General features: G+C 32.3%; 3 protein-coding genes across 3 annotated transcripts; all 3 read left to right on the top strand.

Annotated features, from left to right (window-relative positions):
• Window positions 1–1,623: 1,623 nt before the first annotated feature.
• Window positions 1,624–2,434, top strand: LOC132046443 (chaperone protein dnaJ 11, chloroplastic). The gene has a single exon (XM_059437070.1). It carries the CDS (start codon window positions 1,639–1,641, stop codon window positions 2,191–2,193), a length of 555 nt encoding a protein of 184 aa, XP_059293053.1. The 5' UTR covers window positions 1,624–1,638; the 3' UTR covers window positions 2,194–2,434.
• Window positions 2,435–10,008: 7,574 nt separating this feature from the next.
• On the top strand, window positions 10,009–12,419 carry LOC132047823 (putative pectinesterase/pectinesterase inhibitor 38). Its single transcript, XM_059438804.1, has 2 exons — window positions 10,009–10,330; window positions 11,746–12,419. Exons 1-2 carry the CDS (start codon window positions 10,009–10,011, stop codon window positions 12,417–12,419), a joined length of 996 nt encoding a protein of 331 aa, XP_059294787.1.
• An 11,376-nt stretch (window positions 12,420–23,795) lies between these two features.
• On the top strand, window positions 23,796–25,711 carry LOC132048272 (pectinesterase-like). The gene is made up of 2 exons (XM_059439176.1): window positions 23,796–24,116; window positions 24,743–25,711. Exons 1-2 carry the CDS (start codon window positions 23,801–23,803, stop codon window positions 25,435–25,437), a joined length of 1,011 nt encoding a protein of 336 aa, XP_059295159.1. The 5' UTR covers window positions 23,796–23,800; the 3' UTR covers window positions 25,438–25,711.
• Window positions 25,712–27,108: the final 1,397 nt, after the last annotated feature.

Here is a 27,108-nt window from a genome sequence, read left to right as displayed (position 1 = left end):
CATTAGTTTAATAACCCTGTTTAGCAAATAAAAAAAATATTCTTTTTAAATATCAAATCAAAACATTTTCAAGAAACAGAAAACAATGTTAGAGCTATCTTTTGATTTAAACAACGATATCTAACTTAAAATAATTATCTTCATATATTATCTTTACATTGTTACTCCAAAAAGTATTTCAAAAATAGACCAAGTAACTAAGCTTCATCCAAGCAAAGTGCATTTACATACATACATAAGTATGTAGTATATCCTTAACATAGGTGGAGTTATAGTTATCGATTGATTTCACGTATCATCACTAAATTTTGCAAATTGTATAGTAAAGTCATAATATATTTCCTTTTGTCTGATTTAAAAACTCAATACTTTATCTTTTAAAACAAAGTAAATGTTCACGTATCATGAAGAATCTCCAAATCTCACATTCATTAAATCTTTAACCAAATTAAAAGGATTAGGTCAATATCGAAGCTGACTAAGTGCAATGAAAAGATGATAATGCATAAACCCAGCCCCAATCCCAAGTAGTTAGTAACATCTACATTTAGATTGATTGCTTTCGTTGCGTTCACATCAAGTTATCAACTAAGTTTCCATAGACTCAATGAGATCAATATGTTCATTTGCGACAATTCCAAGCATTTGATTTTAAATCTACGCAATGTACATCGTCCTTTTTTACCAATATAATGTACTACTATCTATGGACTAGGTATATTGGACTATCTATGGACTAGCTTCCTACTTATAACATTGCTTTATGACATTCTTATATTTTTCAACTCATTTCCTTGTTTACATTGTTGATTTAAATATTTAATAAATCAACTTATTTAGTTTTTTTTCCGTTCCGAAAGATAAACAAATTAAACCCCAACCTTGAACAACTTTTAATTGAAAAATTTGGGTGCAATAAATACCGACATCTAACTGAGAACTCACACTCATTGATGAATAGGATAAGCAGAGTGCTGACTCACCAAATATAACGGATAAGCCTTCCTTTCATAACTTCTTTCCCATCCAATTCCTCATAATGGTACTTTGCGCCCCGCCCCCCCACCACGCAAACCCCACTATTTAGTTTTGTTTTGGTGCCCCTCAACTCTTCACATTTCAGTTTTTAACAATCTCACTGTTTTAACTTTTAGCCCACCGTTAGGAGTTGTTTGGTATTGTAGACAGATATAAATAGTTCTGCGATAAAAGTTTAATATGATCTTTTTCTTTGTTGGTTACTAATTTTGAGATAAGATGTATCAGGATTAAAAAAGTATTGGGATATATTATTCCTCTCAAATAATAAATAATAATATTAGAATTAGTTTTCTCTAAATAAATAATAAAAATATCCTTGAGGTCCCTCATACCCTTTTCTACTAAATAAGGTAAAAGATATTTTTATAAACAAACAACCTTTTTAGAAATTATGTTGTTACTTTTAATATGATAATCTAAACAGTTAATAAGAAATTTTATCAGGATAGCTAATTCTAGCATAATTGATCTAAAATATAACTCATCTCAACATAACTAGTACTCTCATAAATTGGGACGGAGAGAATAGGAGCAACATAACTTGTCTTGAAACCAAACAACCCCTTAAAGTTCATCCGCATTTTTCTATATAACGTTATGCCCACTTTCCTCTTTGACTCATTACACTTGAACAAACAACAAACATACATACCCATGATTTCCACTTCAACCCATTCGTTTCTTCAAATCCAGCCGCCGCCGGTGAATATATTTTCCTCCGGCGACAATTCCGTTCTATCACCGTCTTCCGTCAGATTCCGGCAGTCAGGTTCCTTCACAACCGCCGCCGCCACGTGTGCTTCCGTCGAAACCGAATCTGCCACGAGGTACTCGACGGTGCCTACCGCGGCGTCGTTTTACGAAATTCTTGGAATTCCGGTTGGCGCTACGGTCGAGGAGATCAAGGGAGCTTACAGGAGACTAGCTAGAGTTTGCCATCCTGATGTGGCGGAGAAAGACACGTCAGCGGATGATTTCATGAAGATTCATGCTGCCTATTCCACTCTATCGGATCCGGACAAACGTGCCGATTATGATCGCCGCCTTTCACGGAGGCGCGGCCGCAGCGGTAATATTTATTCCGGCGGGTGTTATCCTTCAGTAATGTCGGGATATACTACCCGCAACTGGGAGACAGATCAGTGCTGGTAGCTTTCTCCGTCGTACAAAAAAATGAATCTTGGGGAAGAGATCACTCATTTCATTAACCATCATCGATGTGGGACTCTTCAACATATCTGATTTAGAATTCGAAGCCTGTTGTACATTTTGTGAGGCACTAAGGGAAAATTAGTTAGATTTTCTCTGTTAAGTGTATCTCATTAGGATTTCTATGTTGTATATGCTGATTATTAGTATAACTGAATGCTAACATGAATTTCAATTCTCAGAATTCCAGTACTCTACAAATATCTCTGTTCCATGCATGTGGTTCTCTTCTCTTCTTCGATTTTTATTTGTTTTTTATTTCTCTGATTTATATATACTTCCAAAAAATAAAATAAAGAGTGGCCAGAAACCTTTACTTCTTCCAATGGTTGAAATTGTCAGATTTTGATTTTTATAATTTGGATTAAAAAAAATCAATATTGGAGATCACTCCACTAATCTCATTCGAGGTTGGACTCGGTAAATTGCTTGCTTAAGATTTAGCTTTTTAATTGAACTTGTCAAGTATTTTGACATATGAAAAATTTGAAAGAATTTTGTGAGAACTTAAATGATTTTAATTTGTATCTTTCATAAGCAAAAGGTCAGTAATTTCTTCTTTAACCAATTACAATTTAAATGGAAGAAAGCACTTTGCAAAAATGTTACTCCCTGCATTTACGTGATATAGTTTAACTAGACACAGAGTTTAGAAGAGAAAAAAATATTTTTGAAACTTGTAGTCTAAATCAAATCATAAATGTTTGTGTGGATGTAAATTATTTCATTAAGGGTAAAAGAGAAGTTTTAAGTTAAATTATTTCTAAATATAAAAATTTATTATTATTATTATTATTATTATTATTTTTTGAATGAACTAAAAAATAAAGTGTATCACATAAATTGGGACAGAGAGAGTACTATGTTTTACTTCTTCTGTGCCAATTTATGTGGATTGGTTTGAAATATCAGTGTCAAACTATTAATGTTTGGTGTAAATTTGGAATAGAATTTTAACTTTTTAAAAATAAAAATTATCTATCCTAAATTCCATCATCAACGAAAAACTTATATAAAACATAGTATTATAAATCAAAATAGTTAATAATTCAAGATATTTTTAAAATCATGATAAATAAAATATCTTTTAACTTTTCAAGTAGTAACTAAATAAGTACATAAATTGAAACTGACGAAGAAACGCCATATACTTAAAATATCTTTGTTAGAAGTGATAAAATTTGTATAGATCACAAAATTGATCTCTTCTTCGACCATAAGTTGGGCAAATTCATCTTTGGGTATCCTAAAGAATCTTAACAAAGACAACGGTATTCTAAAGTCACTATTCAAGTGATTATTAAATTTTGCGTATCCTAAAGAATCTTAACAAAGACATCGGTATTCTAAAGTCACTATTCAAGTGATTATAATTAAATTATATCATAGTGTTATGAGTCTAATAACTTTTAAGCATGATATGTCCAATTGAGTTTATGTACTTCTCTGTAATTATGGCAAAAGAAAACAAAAACAAAGACATAGTGCAAACCTGCAGCCTGCCACTAAGTTTGTCTCTTGAAATGTGATGGAGCAACTGCTGAAAATTCAACTATATTTGCGCTTTGGAAAACTAAAGTCATATATCCAGATAATAATTTTAATACCGACTTGTTCGAAGTTACGTTGCAATCAGAGCTGCTGCTACTGGAGGATGCAGTCATTGTTTCTTGCAAGTAACTAAAATGTAGGGCTACGTGCCTGACTTTTACACACACTCTTTAGATGGAGCTAGCAATAGGTGTGAGGAAATGGACAGAATAAGTTCCACCACTACTTTTAATTTACTTAGAAAAAAGAATTTAATTTTAGAACTTATAATTTAACCTTAATTAGATGGTTTATATCCCTATAAACATTTAAGACTTATTTTAAATTACAACTTTAAAAATAAATTATTGTTTTCTATATTTCGTATTCAATCAAACAACACATAAAGATAGGATGTAGTAATAAAACTTGGTAGGGTAGCCTTATGTTTGCACTTTCTGGGGTGATTAATTAGATCTTGTGTAAGATTCACTTAAAGTAAAAGCGCGTCTTATCAGGAATTTTCTGCACTCTTAACACTTGAACTCAATCTTTGATTAAAAAATGAATTTTACTCATCTCGCTACATCTTTAATTCAGGGCCGAATTTATGTCGGCTATTTGAAATTTGACAAACAAGAAAGAATTATATCTCTTGCACTTCTATTTTAACTGCATCAAAAACATTTAGAAGTAAATGACTCGATAAGTTTCTTTTCTCTCGTATAGTTTTTTCCCCTTTGTGGAACAAGCAGATAGTTATTTTTTCAACACTATACTTAAGCTTTCGGTGCTCTTAAAGAGCCTGATGTCAACGTAGTGTAGTTATTCCTAACTACAGACAGCTGCTAAGTAATGTTTTATGTTTTGATATTTTCATCAATATTTGCCGCTACTTAATGCATTACTGGTTACAAAACCTTTAATACATTATCCATTTCGGTCCATGAAATTTTAAAAAAAATATCACCTCCTAAACCGATGAACATGATAACTTGTAGTCTTGTAGTATCGATCTCAAACATGGAATTATGGAGGACATAACAGGGTTGGCAGAGAATCTAACTGTGACTGGTTCATTGAATATAAGATAATAAAATTGTAGGTATGTGGCGGGTCCTGGTTCAACCTCTTCATTAAATACTACTACTACAGTAGCATAATTCTAATGATCTAAGAAATTTATATAGGTTCCTTTTTGTCCTTTTATGTATCAGATTCTCTTTTTAACATAACGTAAGGGCCCAGACTATTCCCTTTTGCTTTTATTACCCATAACTACTTACGCAATTTAAGGCGCATATTCGAATTAAGAGCCTGTTTGGATGGGCTTATTTTAAGCAGCTTATAAATTTGCATTTTTTTTTTGCTTAAAATAAAAATTTTTAAAATAAGCTAAAATAACAGTCACCCAATTATTTTTTGAACTTATTTTAAGCACAAAATGACTTTAAGTTGGCCAGTCAAACACTCAAAAAAGCTGAAAATAACTTATAAGCAACTTATAAGCCAATCGAAACGGGCTCTAAGTTAGGCTCAATATAAATATCGGATGCTAGGTAAAAAATAAAAAAAAGTTATTTACATAATATATGATTAGTTATCGGGACCCCATGATTAGTTTTCGCTGTTTTTTTCTTAACAATAAATTGTGGCGCTTCTTAAAGAGCCTAAAGGTCCCAAAACACCATTTTGATCGAAGTGTGAATTCTGTATATTTTTGCTGATTAAAAGCTGCCGCTATTGTTTAAATTTGACCAAAAGTCGCTACTTGGCAGTGGTAATTACTAAACCTGTTTACTACTGGTTAATTACAGTATCCATCTTGGTAGCATGGGCTGTCTGCCTGTCTCTAAAACATGGAATAGTGAGGGACATAGACTTCTAAAAGGAAAAAGTGTAGATCTAATATTGGACTAAAATATCCTGCACTTTGGGCCCTAACTGTTTCACTTTACAAGAAGGAATATTCGCTTGACCTTGATAAATTGCTCCAGAAATGAACTCACTAAGACCATCATCTTTAATATAAATCGGTAAATTTCATAAATGGTAATATAACTATGATTTTTTTTTTTTAACCAAACTAACATAATTATGTTTTTTTAACAGAAGAAACAAAACTTTCACCCTAGTAATGGAAAAGTCACAATAACCAAAAAACTAACCTTCCGATGAATGATAGGAATAATTTTTTACATAATGTTTCGACCCTTTTTTATTTTTAATATTATAATACATATCTAGTTAAAAGATGATCGACCCAATCTGGTCCGGCCCAATTTTTGAAAAATGTAGTTACTATCTACTGAAAAGCATTACATTTTGTTAGATGGTAAGAAACTTAGAGTAATACTTACTACTACTAGTTATCATTGCATAATTGGAAGCTTATAAAAACATAAGAAGTAATAATCTTGTGATAAATAATTTTCAATTCATTGACCCTTTAGTTATTTGATTGATTAGAGCTATTTTTGTAGAGTATTTTACCCGAGAGGAAAAGAAAAGGTGTGGATACGGAGATGATACTCATAATCTTAGAGCTCTGGAGATAATAATCAGTATCAGTTTGAATGAAAATCTAAAATTAGGGATGCAAAATTAGGGAGAATTTAGACGGTGATTTGCAAAGGAAGTGTAGGAAACATCATTTGGATACACATGAAGGTGGTAAAGACTTGGTGGGTTACCATTCATCGGAAGGTTAAAAAATTGAGTCGGTCGATCCTCTTTTAATTGGTTTGTACTTATTAAATTAAAAATAAAAAGGGTTAAGATATAGAATAAAAAATTATAACTCATCGTAAGGTTGGATACTCCGGCAATTGCGACTTTTGCGTTAGTATGGTGAAAGTTGTTTGATTTCTGTTAGAAAATATTGGTATATGACTTTGATGAAAAAAGTCAAAATCATGTGACCATTTATCAGATTTACTCTAACTTAAATTGTCCACACGAGAAGAAATTTGATAAAATTCTTAAACAAAGAGTACATTGAAATATCTTTGTGAATACTTTTTCCTTATCTAATAATAACATGGTAAAACTTATGTGTGTAACCGGTAATTACACTAAACTAATAGATTTATGACGTGTTTGTACACATATTTTTAATACTCAACTATGATCAATTGGTATACTTAACTATGATCAATCAGTATGTATTCTCATATCATAAATCACTCAGTCATGATTAGTTGATTTGATTTGGGGTAAATAACGGAATGCAGGTAAGTCTTTACCACAATAACAGTGTGTTTAAGTCATGTTGACCCCCTAAATTTATCTAGTTAAAATGTTGCAGTCTGTCTGCACAAAAAGATCTCCATAATTGAAGGCATTGGCTGGAGCCCGATGGCCACTAAGATTTTGGACAACTATTATGATTGTTCTCTTTTTGTGGTTCCTTGCAAGATAGCACTGCAGGTTTTCTAGAAGCTTGAAATCTTTTAAAAAATTATTTAAAAAAAGAGAGAAGAAAATGACTGCTTTTGATTTTACATCTTTTGCCTGTCAATACATACTACTGATTCTATAGTGAAAAGATATTATTTTTCTTATTAGCATAGATAAATCAATATCATACATCATCTTCCTCTGTTCTAGTTATAATCAAAATAAATTTAAAAATGTTATTTATAGTTTTCCCTCTTTTAAAAAAAATAATAATTAATAGTTTTCTTTTGAAAAGTAAATCAAAGCTAAATAAAACAAAATTTGGCCCAAACATTTTCCTCTTCACTAGGCCCAAGTACCATGCCCATTTTCGTTCCATTAATTTTTGTAAAGTAACCCAAGCGATATGACCCAAATCAACATTAAACGTGAGAATTGCCCTTCTTTTGGGGTGGTCTTTAAATTTTACCCCTCATATTTGTAATCTTTAAATTTTGTCTTTCAGCTAAAATTCATGGGTTCCTGGTTCAAAACCCCAATCGGTCAAAAATTTTAAAAAAAAATTCGCAAGACGAGTTTAAATTTATTATGCCCGCATGGGCGAAATTTTAGTTATGTTTAACCAAAAAGTACGGTGGGGCGTGACTTTGCCTTGAGGCATATATATATATATATATATATTTTACTTTTCAAGGTAAACTTTTAGTTATGCCTTAATTAAAAGTGTGCCCCATAAGACATAACTAAAAGTATGCCCCATAAGGCGGAACTTTTCTTAAGGAATAACTAAAGTTATCTTAGGACCCGACATAACTATAAGTTTACCTTATAAGACAAAGTTTATGCCTTAAGAAAAAGTTCCGCCTTGGCATACTTTTAGTTATGCCTTAACTAAAAGTCTACCCCATGGTGCGAACTTTCCTTAAGGCATAACTAAGTTTGCCTTATAAGGCAAAGTTATGTCTTAAGGAAAAGTTATATCTTATGGGGCATACTTTTAGTTATGCCTTAACTAAAAAGTCTGTACAAGGCATAACAAGAAAAGACTTTTAGTTAAGGTTTAACTAAAAAGTACGCCGTTTAAAGTATCTTGACCCGACATACACTTGTTAAGAAATAACCAAAGTTATCTTACCCGGGCCGGCATACTTTTATGCCAAGTCCGCCACAAGGCGTAGTATCTTAGTCCGCATACACGCGACAAACCTTGTCTTGCGATTTTTTTTTTTTAAATTTATCTTGAGCGGAGGTTCGAATCCGAACCCGTGATTTACTGTTTCAAGATTGCAACGCAAGAGCAAAAATTAAGGACCAGTAATATGGGGGGCAAAATTTAATGACCACAAATATAAGGGGCAAAATTTAAAAATCACCCCAAAAGAAGGGCAAATCGCGCAAAAAAATGAACGATCTATGTGCCCAAGCCCAAGTCATCATCAGTAAATCCTGGTCCTTCTGTGGAGTTGTGGCCATGCCAACAACACATACGGAGAACACGACTTCAAATTAATATATATAATAAATTATTGAGTTCAAATTAGAAGCTGGATTCGTCCCTACCTGAAACTCGACAAGATTATTTTTTCTAATTCGCCTACTTAGGTAAATTAATATTAAATAGAACCAGTTGAAGTTACCAAATAAAATTTAGTAATTAATCTGAAGCAAATTTAATATTAAATAGAACCAGTTGAAGTAACCAAATAAAATTTAGCAATTAATCTGAAGCAAATTTAATATTAAATAGAACCAGTAGAAGTAGCCAAATAAAATTTAGTAATTAATCTGAAGCAAATTTAACATCTAAGTAGCTAATTTATCCTAGAACCTAATATGCCTTTATACCGTTACATAAATATCAAAAGTCAATTCAGGTCTATTGACTATTATCACTTGTGCCCCTATATAATGAAGGCCTTTGCAATTTCATATCTAACCTATAAATGTTTCATCAGTTTCCTATAATCACATTATAGTTGTAGGTTCACAATGTATTGTTTGATTTAACACTAAATAATAATTATTGTGTCTTGACCACACCCACATAAGGACCAAAGTTTGTTAATTCCGTGGTGAGTTGATATCAATGGTTTCATTACTCTAGCCGTGCAATTGCTATACTATTGTTGAGATACATTTGTCCCTTAGCATTTTTCTTTTTAAATAAAGCTTACTTTGTATTTTTTTCTGTGCATTTTTCTTTATTAAACCAGTAATCTATTTTAGTGGTTTTTTCAAATTTTTGTGGGGTGGGGCAATAGAGGCTGATATATGGTTTAAATTCAATGTGTTCAACTTGTAATATTTTCAACATTGAATTCATTTTAATGTTAAAATTATGGACATCTAATATTTATTGAGATTTTAGTATTTTTTTATGTCGAAAGTCATCGATTTAAATGAATCCGTAACAGAAATGCTACATCCTTCTCTGTGGGGGAATACTAGGTAAGGGAAAAGAGGAGCAAAAAAACCTGTTTAGAATCAGATTTGGCACTTTAGGATGGAAGATACCAGTTCTACATTAAGGTTGTGCTCATTACAAAAGAAATGTTTTTCGAATAACGTTTCATCAGAAATTTTATTTAATTAGTTTCTTTAATTATTTCAATTGGATTAACATAGCAAAACATATAAGCCAAAAAAATTGTTTTTCAAGAAAATAGTTTTTACGGTGTTTTGTTGCCAGAAAACGACTCACTTTTATAAATTCTCTTCCATGATAACAAAAGCATCCTAAAATTAGCATTCAATTCTCTACTTTTGTATATTTTTTCCCTGAAAATTTTATTTTATTAATGTAGAAAAAAAAGAAAAAAAAAGATCGAGATGGAAGGCAAAGAAGTGGGAATTTTCACGGTTATGCTGCTGTTATGGTGGAGTGTAGGGAGTTGTGTGATTTTCGATTCAACAGTTGCAAAAGATGGTTCAGGCAACTACAAAACCATCACTGAAGCGTTACATGCAGCTCCGAAGCAGAGTAAAAAGTCATATTTTATACATGTCAAAGCAGGAGTTTACCATGAGAACGTCACTGTTCCCACTGATAAAACAAATATAGCCCTTGTTGGTGATGGTATGGGAGTCACAATAATTGCAGCAAGTAAAAGTGAGAAAAAAGGATTTGCAACACCTAACACAGCCACATTAGGTAAGTAATCTCTCTCTCTTGTGATGGTATATTATTATTATTATTATTATTATTATTATTATTATTATTATTATTATTATTATTTAATAATAGTATTAGGATTCGAATCTAGGTGGAGGGGTTTTTCTTGGTTGAATACATAAAATTATTGACAAGAAATTATTGAATCCATTGTTTGGGCTCATAATAAATTAAAAGTTGCTCCTACTACTCAGCCAAGAGCCTTGAGCATTATACAAGGACATGCTGTAGGAGTAACCCATTACCTTCTGGGTGGAATTGCCACAACATGGGCATTCTTCTTAGCAAGAATTATTGCAGTAGGATAATGGCTAGGAGGATTTGAAAAGCATTATGGCATTACGATTTCCAAGGTTTAGCCAAGGCTTAGCTCGGACCCCATTACTCGTCGTATTTGGTTTGATATTGCTACCGCACATGACTTCGAGAGTCATGATGATATTACTGAGGAACGTCTTTATCAGAATATTTTTGCTTCTCACTTTGGTCGATTAGCAATAATTTTTTTGTGGACTTCCGGAAATCCGTTTCTTGTAGCTTGGCAAAGAAATTTTGAGTCCTGTAACATCACAAGTTTCATCAATTATTCACCGTTCATGGTATTAGTTGTTTTGATAAACTGAATTTATTTAAAATATATAATAATTTATAAAAAAAAAATGTTAGTATTAAGTTTTTTCTTTCAAATCTACTATTACTGTTCTAATTAATGGAGTGTTAATTACGCTAGATGTTTGAGAGGAAGTACAAGGTTGTTTGGACTAGTACTTTTTATTGAGTAGTGTGTAAAATTTATAAAGGACAGTTAATATACACCAAAAGGGAGTACACTCGAAAGGTAACACGAATTTAGTAACAATCTCTCCACCATTACAAGGTAGGGGTGAGGTCTTCGTACACTCTACCCTCCAAGATCTCACCTGGTAGGATTACACTGGGTATGTTTTTGTTGACACTTTTTTCTATTTGTCTTACAATTTATGAACTTTTTAAATCACGGTTTAAAGATCTTTTTTGAACGAATTAAGTATTTTATAAAAAATCGTTAGACCACGGTTTAGATATTTTATAAGTTATTGTAAACATTAAACTACAGTCTAATGTTTCATTTGTAAGGCGTCCTTCACGAGAAAAATAAATCAGCCTAAATGAAAAGAGGAAAACAAAAACGATGTTCAACGTATATGTTTCGACTATATATTATTTCGAAGATTAATTGAGATGCTTGTGACTTGTGAGGAGGTAAAGAATGATTAAGGCTATTATGATTAACTAGACAAAGATGATGTTTATTCTTATGAATAAGGCTATTATTCAACTAACTTATGAGCTTCAACTATCTATTATTTAAAAGATTAATTAAGATGGTTACATTTTTTAATTTGATTGAACAGAAGTTTACGGCAGCGGTTTTATTGGAATGAAGATGACAATCAGGAATACTGCTAGAGCAATAGGTGGTCAAGCGGCTGCATTAACTAGTGCAACTTATTTTAACGGTTTCGCTTCATATTATCAATGCAGTTTTGAGGGTTTCCAGGATACGATTTTTGCGCAAATAGGATCGGCATTTTTTAGAGAATGTAAAGTCTATGGCACCATAGATTTTATCTGTGGTGATGGAAAAGCCATTTTTCAAAATAGTGCAATTTATGCAAGAACACCATTACCTGGACAAGGAATTAGAATGCTTGCCCCGGGTTCAGACAATTTTACTCAAAATCCTGGGCTAGTTCTTCAGAATTGTACAATATCCCCTGCAGCAGATTTTAAAAAGTCATCGGTGAGAAGCTTCCTAGGCTGGCCGTGGAAAAATCAAGGGAAGGGAGTAATTATGTCAAGTTATATTAATGACTTTATTGACCCACAAGGCTGGACTCCAAATCCAAATGTTAAGATCATATATTTCGCGGAGTATAATAATAGAGGACCAGGGTCCGGTACCAAAGGAAGAGTAAAATGGTCGAAAATCATCGATAAAACAGAAGCGTTTAAGTTCACAGTGCGCAACTTTATGCACGGTGATAAATGGATCCCCAACATAATCCCACATTATTTAGATCTTTGATGATGCTGAGAATTTTGTTTAGGAACGCATGAATGTTTAGACATGTTTGCCTTTTATTCTTCGAAGTATAAATGTCACAAGAAGTATTGATTCGACAAAATGATACACGTCAATAAAGGATGTCGCATCATCTTAATAAAGAGCAGTTTTCTTCTTATATACATACTAGTAAATTTGGAAAAATAAATAAATTCATAATAAAAAATAAAGGGAAAAAACTTCTATTCTGCAATGTCTTTCTTTAAGAACTTGTAGATTGCTAAATAACTCTTTTGTCCTTAAATATTTCAACTAATCAAGAAGCATCGACAAAATCTATATATATAATTTAGATAATAGTAAAATTTATGTGGCACCTTCCATAGATGAGGCACCTTTTGATTCCAAAACTTTCTATACTATCAAATCCAAGACTCATGTTTTCGTTTAAATCTGAATGATAGTAAATGATAACTCTCTAACGATTATTTTTTTCCATGGTTATGAACTTCGCTAATTCAACATCCTCCCCCGCTCAAAATATCACTCTTTAATCGTAAAAATGGGAATCTTAACTAATTTCATTTAAGTCCCAAAACAAAATATGATTATCATTAAATCAATGACTTAGAAGAAACAGGTGAACACATTACGACAAAGATTGGCACCATAAAACTTAGCCTCAATTTCTGTGACAGGAGAAGTTGCAAGTTCATAAAGGTGTGAGTAGTAATTACATCCCTTCTCAAATTTATTTGGTGCTTTGAGTATTCATTTCCCACCTTTCTACTAACTGTTCATGAAAATATTATTTACTGTCATATACTTATTCTTTTTTATTCTTGTTTCTTTTTTTTGCAATTGTTGGCCGGCTTTGACTTAAATTATGTTAAGATTTTTAGATGAGTAGTTAAAACTAAATAATTCAACTAACATATATAAGAGAAGTCATGTAACACTCGGTTATACACTTTGCAAAAAAAAACATACGTAGTTGTTTTGGAAGTTCTTTCTTCCTTTTTGCTGAACTTCACAATTCATCTACCCTTATAAAAAAATTAAAAAATGTTCCGCTCATTAAGCTAAGCTAAATGCAAACTCTCTTTATTCAGAACTAATAAATTCTAACAAAATATTCAAGAGTGTGGAACAGCCCCACCCTCTTCACTCAAGGTTTACTATCGACTGAATTAATCGATTCTCAACAAACAGGGTTAAGTGGTAATCTCCGATGACCACTGCAGACGGGCTGCTCCAATGTTCCGGGAGAACTATGCAAGTCCAACTTACATATATTCTTTGATAGAGTGTACTGGTACTGAAAACTGCTAGGAATTCTTCAATCTTTTTGGAGGCAAAAGTAAAAATTGCCTAATTAAGGTCCTGGGGCCAACACAATATTAATTGAAAATTATTTGTCCGGATTTTCTTGCAATTTCTTCAATAGAATTTGTGGCAAACACCAGAAGGTAATGGACAATGATCAGTACATGCTATAGTACCATGCATTCTATGACATAATGGCTCCTTTTACCCTTTTCTTTATTTTAGGATTAGAGGGTCAACTTTTAGCAAATTGAAGACGCAAAATGTACATTTTATCAATTCTACCTCCGTGTGTGAGTTTACTCACATTAGCGGTTTCAAACCTGGATAAAGAAATGGGTATAATGAAGAGCTTTCAAAACTATTTGGTAAAATGAAGAACATAACGCTTACGAGAAAGTGGATCAAACCGAAAGAGGTGTGTGCAACACCCTTCTCCTCTCATGATCGTTGTACAGTTTGTTGAACCGTCCCTTCTCCTTTCAATGCTCGTTGTACAGTTTATTGAACCATCCCTTCTCCTTTCAATGCTCGTTGTACAGTTTGTTGCACCGTACCTTCTACTTGGCTCCGTCAAATTCCCTCCACCGATGTCATTGTATATTGATCATATTTGAAACGAAATATGGACGTACAGTTGAAGACAGGAGACCCGATCAAATGGACGTGGAGAAATCATCCCTCTGCAATTGCGTGGAGAATGTCCTGTTGGAAGAGAACTACTTGCTGAACACATTCCGAGCCTCTCGATGACCGTGACGATCAGGCAGTTCGTCTCAAAAACTTCTAAGTTCTTTTTCTGATCCTTCGCAATTCCCTCCCCATCAGATCTCTCGCTTTGAGGAAGTGCCTTCGTGAGGGCGGGGATAAATAGAAGAAGCGATTGTTCTGTGCTTAAAGAGACTGTTGAACGGACAAAGACCGGAAGCGACTGTTAGGGTAGGAAAAGAAATCGATTGAAAAATAGATATTAAATGGAAAAAAAAAAAGAGGGGAAAAAAGCAAAAAAAACAAGAAAAGAGATAAATAGAATTCCTGGTATGTGGGCTTGCTACGTCATCGGGCCAAAGTCTTGCAATTATATATATATGCTACTCAACTTCCTAATCTTAAAATTATTAGATCAAAATGTTGATACTTGTATTGTTGCTTTTATTGGGAGTGCCCATAGTTGTCGTAACTAGGCTTTGGGGCTTGACATTCATCTTGTTAGAAAAAGAATACGGAGCAAGGACAATGAATTGTGTACCTTAAAACAGCGGAAGATTAATCATTGAACTTGCTACCCAAATTACCCCAAGTCGAATTTTGAATCTCTTGGAAACAAAGTTATGTTTCACAAACTAGATGTCTTTTTTAGTGTGTCTCTATTAAGAAGTAGAAGAGAAAACTCTTCTCTGTAGAAGAAGGAGAACATGTATTTTTCTTACTGAAGAGAGAGAGGAGCAGTTCACTTATATCAAACCCACACTACACGTTCATTCACCACAAATATAGTGGTTGTATGGACTTGTAACTTCCAGGGTAACTTGCCTGGTAACTCTTCAATCTTATCATTTTCTAAATGGGTCGGGTCAGGCCACATGGGCGACCCGTATCCAAATTTAAATATCCAACACATCTCACATCTTTACTTGTAGGCTGCATGTTTTGAATATTATAATGAGATTAACAAATGCTTTCGGAACTTCTTGCATAACTTCTCATGATGGTTTTACTAGGAGTTGACATGAAAATACACCGTTTCCTAATAATGCAACCATCTTTCGTTATTTTTACCAATGCTAAGTAGTTCTAGGTTACAACAAAAAAAAACCTAAACAAATCTATTAGGTAACCAATGCTACAGACTCAAGTTGGCGAACTGAATTAGTATAATATGTAGAAATTCGTTTACAGCATGACCAGATATTTGTACTTGTCACAAGTAATTTCAAGACCATGTTTAGGAAATGAATATCGGATCTAACTTAACCTCAAAAATTAGTTCATGAGTTGAGAATTACCCAAGCTATATAAGGAGACAACACCATATTCCCTTAATTAATTTGAGACAATTTAACACTTCTCTACACGTCCAAGACTGAACATTTGAAGCGTGAACATTATAATATGAGACTTGTTAACATTTTGGTAAATAAGAATATGGATGAGTTTAACTCTGATACACCATACTAAGAAAATTGAAGTCATGCTTACGTCCATGGGCAAATTTACTGTCAGAATTATAGTGCACGTGAACTCATGGTCTCTTCGCTGAACTCGGTATTTCATGAACATATTTTTAAAAATTGATCTCGTATTATTTGCTGCCCCCATGCTCTAAAATGGTTGAATGTCGCACTTGATTTTAATCCTGAGTTTTTTAGTACTAAAAGAAACAGAAACTATTTCCCACTTAATACTTTATTTTTTCTCCATTCTTTAGTAGTACACCATGTTGTAGAAATTTTAGATCCGCCTCTACATATGTCAACCTGAAAAGTTAGCTCAGTCCTCATAACTGAGGATAGTCCAAGACAATATAAAGAGACAATAGTCTATTCTTTACAATAGCGCGGGACGGCCGGATAGTTAGCAATGGAAAAGAGAATATACAGGACATGCCAACAACACTTACAACGTTCATTGAATTACATACCGAGAAAGAAGTTTATTGATTTTTTCAACGATCTTAGGTTAAAACAAAATAATAATTTGATTTATAGACATATATTTATTGATATTTAGTGAATATATCTATATATATCAAAATAATGTTCGCCTGTTTTTTGTCTTTAAAAGAAAAATTCACACTAGACAAAATATCATTTAATTATTTTTCTAATATTTAGGACTCTAAAATCAGCCAAAATTTTGATTATTAAAGCTTTCCGTATTTTGCGTAATATGTAGGGTGTCCCGATATTTCGGACTATTATTATTTTTCCTTCTATGTAGGAAGTAATAATATTCAAAATATTAATATTTTATATTATATAAATTTTGTTATTAGTTTTCTAACGTGACTTATTCTTTCAAGGATATGACTTTGTGTTGGATAAAAATCGTAACATTTCTTACTTTACTGAATATTTAAAGTGTTTGAACTCAACTAAGTACTTTCGCATATGATTCCATTGTGAATGAATTGCTTGATCACGTCTACTCATTAAATTTTTTTTTCCTGAATAGACACAATAATTTGAATAACAATAAAAGATCTAAGGCATCTAAGTGTATTCATAATATCCCATTTAAAAAATTACAATATATATTAAAAACTTAACTCCCTCAGAACTATTGTGCTCAAGTAGGGGTGTTCATGATTTATTAAAAAGGTGATTCAAATCGAAAATTGAACCAAACTGATTAAGTAAATCGCTACTTTTTGGGTTTGGTTTGATTTAAAAAACCGATAATATTTTTTTTATTTTGATTTTAGAAATAAACCAAAGAGAAAATCAAATCAAATCGAAATATTATATACACAAAATAAAAGCAAGAATTAAAATTGGTAATATCAGTTAAGTTGCCAGATTTTGTGCCTATTACTTTGTAAATATATACGATGTTTTAAATATGTGTAAAAATTATTATAATATTACTTAATAATAAAACTAGAAAGATAATCAGTGTTTTATGAAAAGAAAGAGAACTTTTTCTGGTACTTTGATACACGAAGAACTAAAAATTGTGGGGGAAGTTTAATGGTAAGGGAAAAAGGATGCTATAGGGTTTAAATAAGTTTAGTCAAATGCTAGAAATTTGAATATAGAGATATCATCTATTTTTTAAAATTTGGTTGAGAGATATATTAGTGCACGCTCGAATATAAATCAGTGTTATAATCCAGTGAGTAACGATAATAGTTCATTATTTACAATTAATAAGAGATTTGTTTGAAAATTCAATATAATTATTAGGCGAGGAAAATAATTAACATTATCTTGTATAAATTGTACTAACATTTAGATTTTACTTTATATGGATTTGAGTTTAACTAAAGTTGTATCCACTGGAAATTTTGATAAATCAACGATGGATTTGCTACATTCAAATTAATTATGACTATTTTTATGAGACGCGAAGGAAGAAGTTATGGGTTGATAAAAATTGGGGTTAGATGTATATGTTTTTTTGGAGTTATGCTTTACAAATATTTTATTTAGAGTTTTACCCTATCATTATTTGCATTATGTGACTGAGAATTTTTATATGGAAGTATTTCTTATTTTGTTGATGTAGCTAAATATGATAAACATTAATCATATTCGAGAACTTATATTTAAAAAAAAAAAAATATTTATAACTCGACTATGTTATTTAATAATCCCTCCGTTGCAATTTAAGCGTCTTACTTTTCTTTTTGGTCTGTCTCAAAAAGAGTGTCTCTTTCTATATTTAGTAAGTGTTTCAATTCCAACATTTTACATGGCAAGTTTAAGACCGCAAGATTTAAAGGACTACACAGGTCTTTAATTTAAAACCACAAGATTTTAAAGTCCCCATTTGTTTCTTAAACTCAGTGCCTAATCAAACTAAGATACTTAAATTAGGACGGAGGGAGTAATATTTATTTAACTTTTTAAATAGGGAAAAGGGTCAAATACACCCCTCTACTTTAGTTTATTGGCTAACTTTGCCATCCGTTAGCCAAAGTGATCAAATATACCCCTCCGTTAGCCAAAGTGTTCACTTATACCCTTAAGTGGATGGAAATCCCCAATTTAGCCAAAATTATCCATTTCATTAAAAATAGGGAAAATTTCATAAATGACTACTATTTGGGGGTTTTTTTTTCCACATAGCTACAGTTTAGCTATTTACTTTTCGTGGCAAACATATAGCTAGCGCTTGTTTCATGTTGTATTCGCTATTAAGTGTGACTGTATTCATGAATACAGTCATTAAAATTTGCTAAATTTTGTATTCAATTTAAATGTATTCAAATCAACTCGTATTCATTATAGTTACTTTTACGGTGTATTCATTTTATTATATTTAATCGATTGTATACAAAACACGTAATTTTGCACTAAAAAAGTTAACAAATACACTCAAAAAATTGAATACAAAGAAATAAAATTCACTCTCCGTTCATTTGTATACACTTCAAAAATTAATGTATTCATTTGTATACAAAAAATAAAATTAACGAATACACTCAAAAACAGAATACAAGAAAATAAAATACACAAAACGCTAAATTGTATGCCAAAAAATTAATGAATACAGTGAATTGTATGCTAAAAATTTAATGAATACACTAAAAAAAATGATTTTCAGGATGGAAATCACCGGCCGCATTCCGACAAAGCAAAATCTTACCAAAACTAAGTAGATCCGGCTAAGATCTAACCGGATCTGACCGTGAAAACTCAAAAGCCACCGCGTTAACAACAACAAATTTCACTATTGGATCAATGAAGCAATGAAGATCTGATTTATTTCAACAAATATTCTAGCTTAAACTTTACGTATACTCATATGCTTGCATCAACCATAGATTTCTCTTGTAAAAATATAATAAAAGATATCCCACCGTACATGAGCCTCGAGTTTGGTTTACATGTAGCTCTTAGTAGATGCTTTTTGATACGCGTTAACAACAACAAATTTCTCACCGTTGGATCAATGGTATTTTTAAAGTAAAACAGCAAGTTGGAGATGGCATCAATTCAAATATGAGAAGGTTTATGAGAAGAAGGGATGCTAATTAGATGAGAAGGTTGAAAATTGAAAGTTGCTTCACTGTTTCTCGCCGGAAAAGAGGCGCGGAAGCCTATGCGAGGAGGGGAGAGGGGAGAAAGAGAGATGAGAAGGTTAGTTTGGAATTAAATAATGTGATATGGGGTATTCTACTTTGTATATATATGTAGCTATAAGTTGTATTTAACATATTATAATTAGCTATGAGATGTAATTATTTTAAACTATAGCTACTAAATATAAAAATGTGGTAGAGTTAGTTATGCCATGTAGTTACCCCTTAAAAATATCCATGGCCCATATTATAACTTGCGCTGACCCACAAAAAATAATTTGACCCCACCCAAATATAACCCACCCCTCTCACTTTGCTTGATAGCCCAATGTGTTGGAAATATAAAGCGGACCCTTGATAATATCATAAGACGCAAAGTGGAGGGAAGAGGGAGATTGACATTAAGCTCACTTCATATTATTATAAAGAATTCCACTCTTACATAATAACATTACAAAGGGGGTTTATATTGGTGCTAAAGGATAATTCTAAACTCATACTAATAAATGCTTTCACACTCTCACTATGAACTTGACCTTCATGAAAACACAATAATGTACCTAGACAATACAAAAGACAAGAAACTTAAATAACATAAAATCCATGCGCCTAGGTGTTCTAAAAGTCATAGCTAACACCAACATGCTTCCAGTAATTTTAGAACAATCAAAATTATATTTCTAACACAATGAATGAGACTGAACTTTCAATTACATCATATCATTCAAGCTGAGCTCTATAGGCTTTACCTGCGAACCACTAACATGGCTAGTAAGAAATAACAAGTTAGCTCTAATATTAATGGGACAATACGCTTTCAGGTTGTCAAATTAGCATCATGTTCTCACACATAGTGGCTTTCATGAAGGTGTATAACTTCAATAAGATAGTGGCTTTCATGAAGGTGTATAACTTCAATAAGGATTTGAAGTCCACGACATTGCTTCATCATCTTGTTATGTCCTGATGTAAACTTAAGCATATACACCAGTAAAATCTAGCAGACCTCTTAGCTATCACCCTACCAATTTGTGGCCAATTTATGATTGACCAATTTGTGGCCAATGAATGTTACAGTAAGCTATTATCAATTATCCTTAGTTCTCGGACTTTTTCTTCTCCCTCTCTTTGGTGAGTGAAGTGATGAAATAATAAAAGTTGGTCGGTTTATATTTGGATGGCGTGAAATTATTTTTTGTGTCGGGGCGGGTTATAATATGGGGCATGGGTATTTTTAATTAAATGGGTAATTTTGATTGAATTAGGGATTTCCATCCACTTAAGGGTATAAGTGAACACTTTGGCTAACGGAGGGGTGTATTTGATCACTTTGGCTAACCGAGGACAAAATTAGCCAATAAACTAAAGTAGAGGGGTATATTTGACCCTTTTCCCTTTTATACATACATATATATATATATATATATATATATATTTAAAATAGTTATTTAATATTTCTCTAATATATAAGAATAATTATTTAATTACGGGAAAAGGGTCAAATATACCCTTCCAGCGCGTGTTTTATTAGCTAATTTTACCATCCGTTAGCGATTGTGAGCAAAAATACTCATGCCGTCTTCAAACTTCACACTTATACTCCTATTTTGGATGGAAACCCACAAATCCACTTATTTTACCCGATTTAAAAAAAATTACCCACTCCCTTTGTTGACCCGACCCGACCCGCCTACCATCATCATCATCGCTAAAAGAGGATAAAATTAGCTAATAAGACAAAGTAGAAGGGTATTTTTAATTTTCGAGATTAACCAAATATTTTGTACTAAGCCATTCCTTATTTAAATTATGTAAAATATAAAAAAAAAATGTAAAAGACGTAACAATAGTACGTTATTTTATAGAAGATATATTGACGATATTACTAGATAATTATAACTTCTACTCGCTCCGTCCCAAAATACTCATCGTCCTTATGAAAAATACTTGTCTAAAAAAAGTTGTCGTTTATTTAACCAAGATAAAATTAAGTAAGGTTTCTATTTTACCATGGTATTAATTAGCAACATTTAAAAGCTTCTCAATATTAATGGAGTAAATATTTATTGAGGAGAGATTACATAATGAACTATGATAAGAGGGTAAATAGTCAAAATGCTACCCTTATAAATGTTTTCCTAAGGGGCGTGTAACTGAAAAATGGAACAAGTATTTGGGGACGGAAAGAGTAACTTAAGATTAGGAACCTTTCGAACGCCTTGAAATTTATTTAGGTTTAGAGCTCCCTTTCTTATATATATAAAATTTTAACCGATTAATTCGTCAGAAATAATTAACCTTTTAGGATTTGTATTTTTTGTTAATTTTTGTAGTAGAACACAAGCACATTGTCTGAATAATATTTATGTTATCTTTAAAATCTCGTTCTTACTAATACTAGGGACATGAGCAAAGTGCTTATGCTAATTCTAGTATTTATATTAAAAGCGGGAAGCTTTTTAAGTTAAAATAGAATTACAAAAATACCCATAAAAAGTTGATTAACCATTTCGTCCTTTCAGAAAGTGTCTTCTCTCAAACGAATACTTTCACGTACATTGAATCACAAGAATTGTTTCATCTATAGTGCTCCCTCCGACTCAAATTATCTCGTGTTTACTAAAATTATTTATCTCAAATTATTTATCGTTTTAGGAGTTTAAGGCATAATTAATTATTTTTTCTCCATTTTACCCTTATCAGTTGAAGTTTTATTTAATGGAGATGACATTTAAATAAAGTAAACATTTAATGGAGAAATTTTATAACTTAGACATAAATAAGGGTAAAGTATGTCAAATAACCCTCCTATTTAATATTTCTTAAGGAGTGTGTAAAACAAAAAAAACGACACATAACTCGAGACGAAAGGAGTAATTATTTGTAGTGTTGGTGTGCAAATCTTCTTAATTATATAGTACCGATCTTTTAATATTTCAACATTTATTAGTTTGGTCCTGTAATCTTCCATTGATAAAGATGTGTATAACCTTTTCATATTCTTTGTCACTATATAAATGTAGATGATACAATATCAAATCACTTTATGATTATATCCTTTTTCTCTTGATTTTGTCAGAAACTCTCTTCAAATCACTTTATCTTATTGTTTGTGGGTGTTTTGCTCAGCAGAAGGTAAACCTATTCCTTTTTCTGTTAGATAAGTTCAATTTATGCTTTCTTCTAGTTGTTTAGGGTGTTGTATTTACGGGATAATGTAATATAGTACTTTTTCTGTTTCCATTTATATGTTTTATTTCTTCTAATGAGATGATTTATTTCAACAGGCTTATGGTTCATCAATTTGAGCTTGTATTTTTTTCCTTCAGATCTTCAATTGATCGTTACACACATGTTTGATTTTTTTTTTTTTTTTTATATATATATATATATATATATATATTCATCGTTGTCTGAAACTCAATTCGCCTACTAAGGTAAATTGATATGAAAAATGATCAATTGAAGTTACTACTTAAAATTTAGTAACTAAATCTGACGCAAATTTGACATCTAAGTCGCTAATTTAATGTAGAATCAACTATGCCTGTATACCGTTACCAAAGATATTTACTTTGACTATCACTTGTGCCCCTATTAATGAGGACCTTTGCAATTTCATATTTCACCTACAAATGTTTCATCAGTTTTCTATAATAACAATTATAATTGTAGGTTCGCCATGTATTATTTCATTTATCATTAAATAATTATTTTTCTATCTTGAGTACACCCACAGAACTATCAAAGTACGTTAATTATGTGGTAAGTTGATGCTAATGGTTTCAGTACTCTAGTCGTGCAATTGATCTAGTATTATTGAGATATATTAGTCCCTTAGCATCTATTTAATAGTGCCTAATAATAAATCTTTGAATATTTTCTGTGCATTTTTCTTTATTACACCAGTTACCTACTTTAATGTTTTAGCAATTTTTGGGGGGTGCGAGATGGAAGCCTGGATAAGGGAAAGAAGAAGTGAAAAACCTCCTGAAAATCAAATTTGGCAATTGAGGATGGATGATAGCAATTTTACACACGAAAGAAAATATTTTTCGAAAAACGTATTTGGGACAAATTTTTTTTCTTTTTAACTAATTTCAAATGGATTAAAATATGGAGAAAAAAGAATAAGCCAAGAAATAGTTTTTCCCCTTCAACGGAAATATTTTTTATGGTGTTTTATTGCCAAAAAATGACTACTTTTTTTTTTTTTTTTTTTGGAATTTTTTTCTGCCATGACAACACATCCTAAATTAGCACTCAATTCTCTACTTTGTATTTTTTTTTGGATCTTAATTTTTGTATTATTGATGCAGAAAAAATCGAGATGGAAGGCAAAGAAGTGGTAATTTTCACAACTGTGATGACATTGTGGTGGAGTGCCGGGAATTGTTACGACTCAATAGTTGCAAAAGATGGTTCAGGCGACTATAAAACCATCGCTGAAGCGTTAATTGCAGCTCCAAATATGAGTTCAAAACCATACTTTATACATGTCAAAGAAGGCACTTACAATGAAAACATTACCATTCCTAGCAATAAAACTAACATATCCCTGGTTGGCGATGGGATGGGAGTCACAATAATTTCAGCAAATAAAAGTAGCAGTATGGGTCTCGAAACAGATAATACCGCCACATTAGGTAAGTAATCTCTCCCTATCACAATAACCATCAGTTACCCCCTAGATCGGCCATATTACATTAGTCGTTCTAACAAACTGAATTTATTTTAAAATACTGAATGATTTATAAAAAAGATGGTCCTTTTTTAAAATTCACTCTTATTATTCTAATTAGTCGAGTGTTGATCTAGTAAGACGTTTGAGAGGAGGTAAAGGATAGTTTAGACAATTACAATGCTATTAAATATTTTTCTTAAGTAATGCGCGGGAAAAAAAGAAGAAGAAGGGAGACACATAAGATTTGATCAAATGGAGGTTGTAATTAGTGAAATGTTAGCTAAGTTAGACTTTTGAGAGGAGATAAAGGATAGTTTGTGAAAATATTTTTATTATTAAGGATATCAAATGTTTTTTTTATTAAAAGACTAGCAAAAGTATTAAAATATAGACAAAATTGATCAAAGGGAGGTTCTAATTAGTGGAGTGCAAAGGGTTGAGAGCTAACACACTTGGTGAGCTTCCAAAATTTAAAGTTGAATGTGAGCTCCCTCATAAAACATGTTTAACTTATGGGCTTCAACTATGTATCTATTCTTTTTACAATTGATTGTGATGGTTGTTACATTATCAAATTTTATTGAGCAGAAGTTTACGGCAGTGGTTTTATTGGAATGAATATGACAATCAAAAATACTGCTGGACCAGAAGGCAGTCAAGCAGCTGCATTGACCAGTGCTCCTTGGCACGGTTTCGCTTCATATTATCAGTGCCAATTTGTGGCTTTCCAGGATACAATTTTTTCTCAAGTAGGGTCCGCATTTTTCAGAGAATGCGAAGTTTATGGCACTATCGATTTTATCACTGGTGATGGACAAGCCATTTTTCAAAATAGTGTAGTTTATGCAAGAACACCTACACATGGACAAGAGATCACAATAGTGGCCCCTGGCCAAGACACAGTAACTCAGAGTCCAGGGTTAGTTCTTCAGAATTGTACAATATCTCCTGCATCAGGTTTTAATAAGTCAGCAGTGACAAGTTACTTAGGCAGGCCATGGAAAAATCAAGGGAATGGAGTAATTATGTCGAGTTATATTGAAGACTTTATTGACCCGCAAGGTTGGCTTCCAAAACCAAATGTGACGAACATATATTTGGCGGAGTATAATAATAGAGGACCAGGGTCCAGTACGGAAGGCAGAGTAAAATGGTCGAAAATCATCGATAAAACAGAAGCGTCTAAGTTCACAGTCCGCAACTTTATGCAAGGTGGTGAATGGATCCCCGATATAATCCCACACTATCTAGATCTTGATGGTGCTGCTGAGGATTCTCTTTAGGAATTTATGAATGTTTAGACATGTTTGTGTTTGATTCTTCAAAGTATTAATGTCATTTGAAGTGTTGATTCAAATGCTATAAGTCGGGGAAGGATGTCTCATCACAATAAAGAGCACTTGTCTTTCTATATGCTGTTCAATTTCCCAATATTAGAATTATTAGACCAAAATGTTGATGATTGTATGGTTACTTTTATCCTAAACCTTGTACTGCTTTAAGATTCTTGTTTCCTTTTCTCTTAGCGATCAGATAAGTAATACTAATGGGAGTGCTCATGGTTGTCGGAGTTGGGCTGGACACTCATCTCGCATCTTTATTTGCAGATTGCTAGTTTTGTACCAAAGCTAAGTAACTCCAGTGTTACAAGTAGATGAAACCTAAATCGATCATTTAAGTGAACAATGCTGCAGAATCAAGTTGGAGAACTGAATACGTATAAGAAGTAGAACTCCATTTTCAGCATGAATCAAGACCATTGTAAGGAAATGAATATTGGACCTAACTTAACCTCAGACACAACTTATTCCCTCAACTAATATGGGATAATCTAGCACTCTCATGCACGGTCAGGAGGATTGATAGTTGGAACGTGAACAACAACATAGGAGTCCAACATTGGCTAAATTAAGAACACGGATGAGTTTGACTCTAAGAGGATCAATTTAGAGCCTAATTCAATCTCAAAAGTTAGGTCATACATCGAAAATCGCCCAAGACAATATAGTGAGACAACAATCTATTCTCTCAATTGATGTGGGACACCCTAACATGCTAACAAGGAAATAGGCAAATCTAATTTGTTATGGTTCAAATACAGAGAAATATTGTCACGGCCTCACAGGATCTTGTGGTCCTAGTTCTTGTAAGAATGTGATCAGGAAAAAAGAAAGAAAAAGAGAGTCCATTGAACTTTGATTGAGAATAATAATAGGTGTATAAAGTTCGAAGAATACAAATATTCTTACCGGAAACAAAGGGTTCATAGTTTTCAAGGATAAATCTGTTTTTTTCCCTTTTATTCATGGCAGAATATGTTATTATGGTACCCTGCATCAACTGTGTTCGAAGATGTAATTTTCATAGCTTAATTAACTCTGCTTCAGCTTGAATTTCATTCTTGTATAATGTTTATATCAATATATGCCATTGCTTGTGAGTTGTGATGCTTCTTGGAAAGATCAGAAGCAGAGTGAGGTCAAATTTGTACTAATTCCCTGTAGGAAGTACGATATGCATTTGCGAAATTTGACATAATTTTCATGAACATAGACTGGCTTTTCATCCCACAGAATTTCAAGACTCAGTCCAAATCTATATACAATAACACGTGCAGGGTGGCTATACTATCTTATCACGCATCCATTTTTCTAGAAGGAAATTGCATAATCTGATGGCACCAATATTTCTTCTTTTACTTTTCGCAGAGTCCAACGAAGAACCAAAAATCTGGAAAGAACAGACAAAAGAAATTAACACTTCGTTTGTCTTTCTTAATCTCCTTCCTTCTTTGTTGCTTAGCCTAATATGAACTGTCTTTTGTTTGATTTAAGCGGACTATATTTGTACTACATGCCTGCAAAAAGAAATTGACGGAGAAGCAAAATGTCCTCTCTTGGCTTATGATAGCTTTTCACTTAACTGAAATTGCATTTTATCAAGTAGGCTTACCA

Source organism: Lycium ferocissimum, chromosome 2 (assembly GCF_029784015.1).
Source record: "Lycium ferocissimum isolate CSIRO_LF1 chromosome 2, AGI_CSIRO_Lferr_CH_V1, whole genome shotgun sequence".
Taxonomy (NCBI): domain Eukaryota; kingdom Viridiplantae; phylum Streptophyta; class Magnoliopsida; order Solanales; family Solanaceae; genus Lycium; species Lycium ferocissimum.
This window is presented reverse-complemented; position numbering and strand designations above follow the sequence as displayed.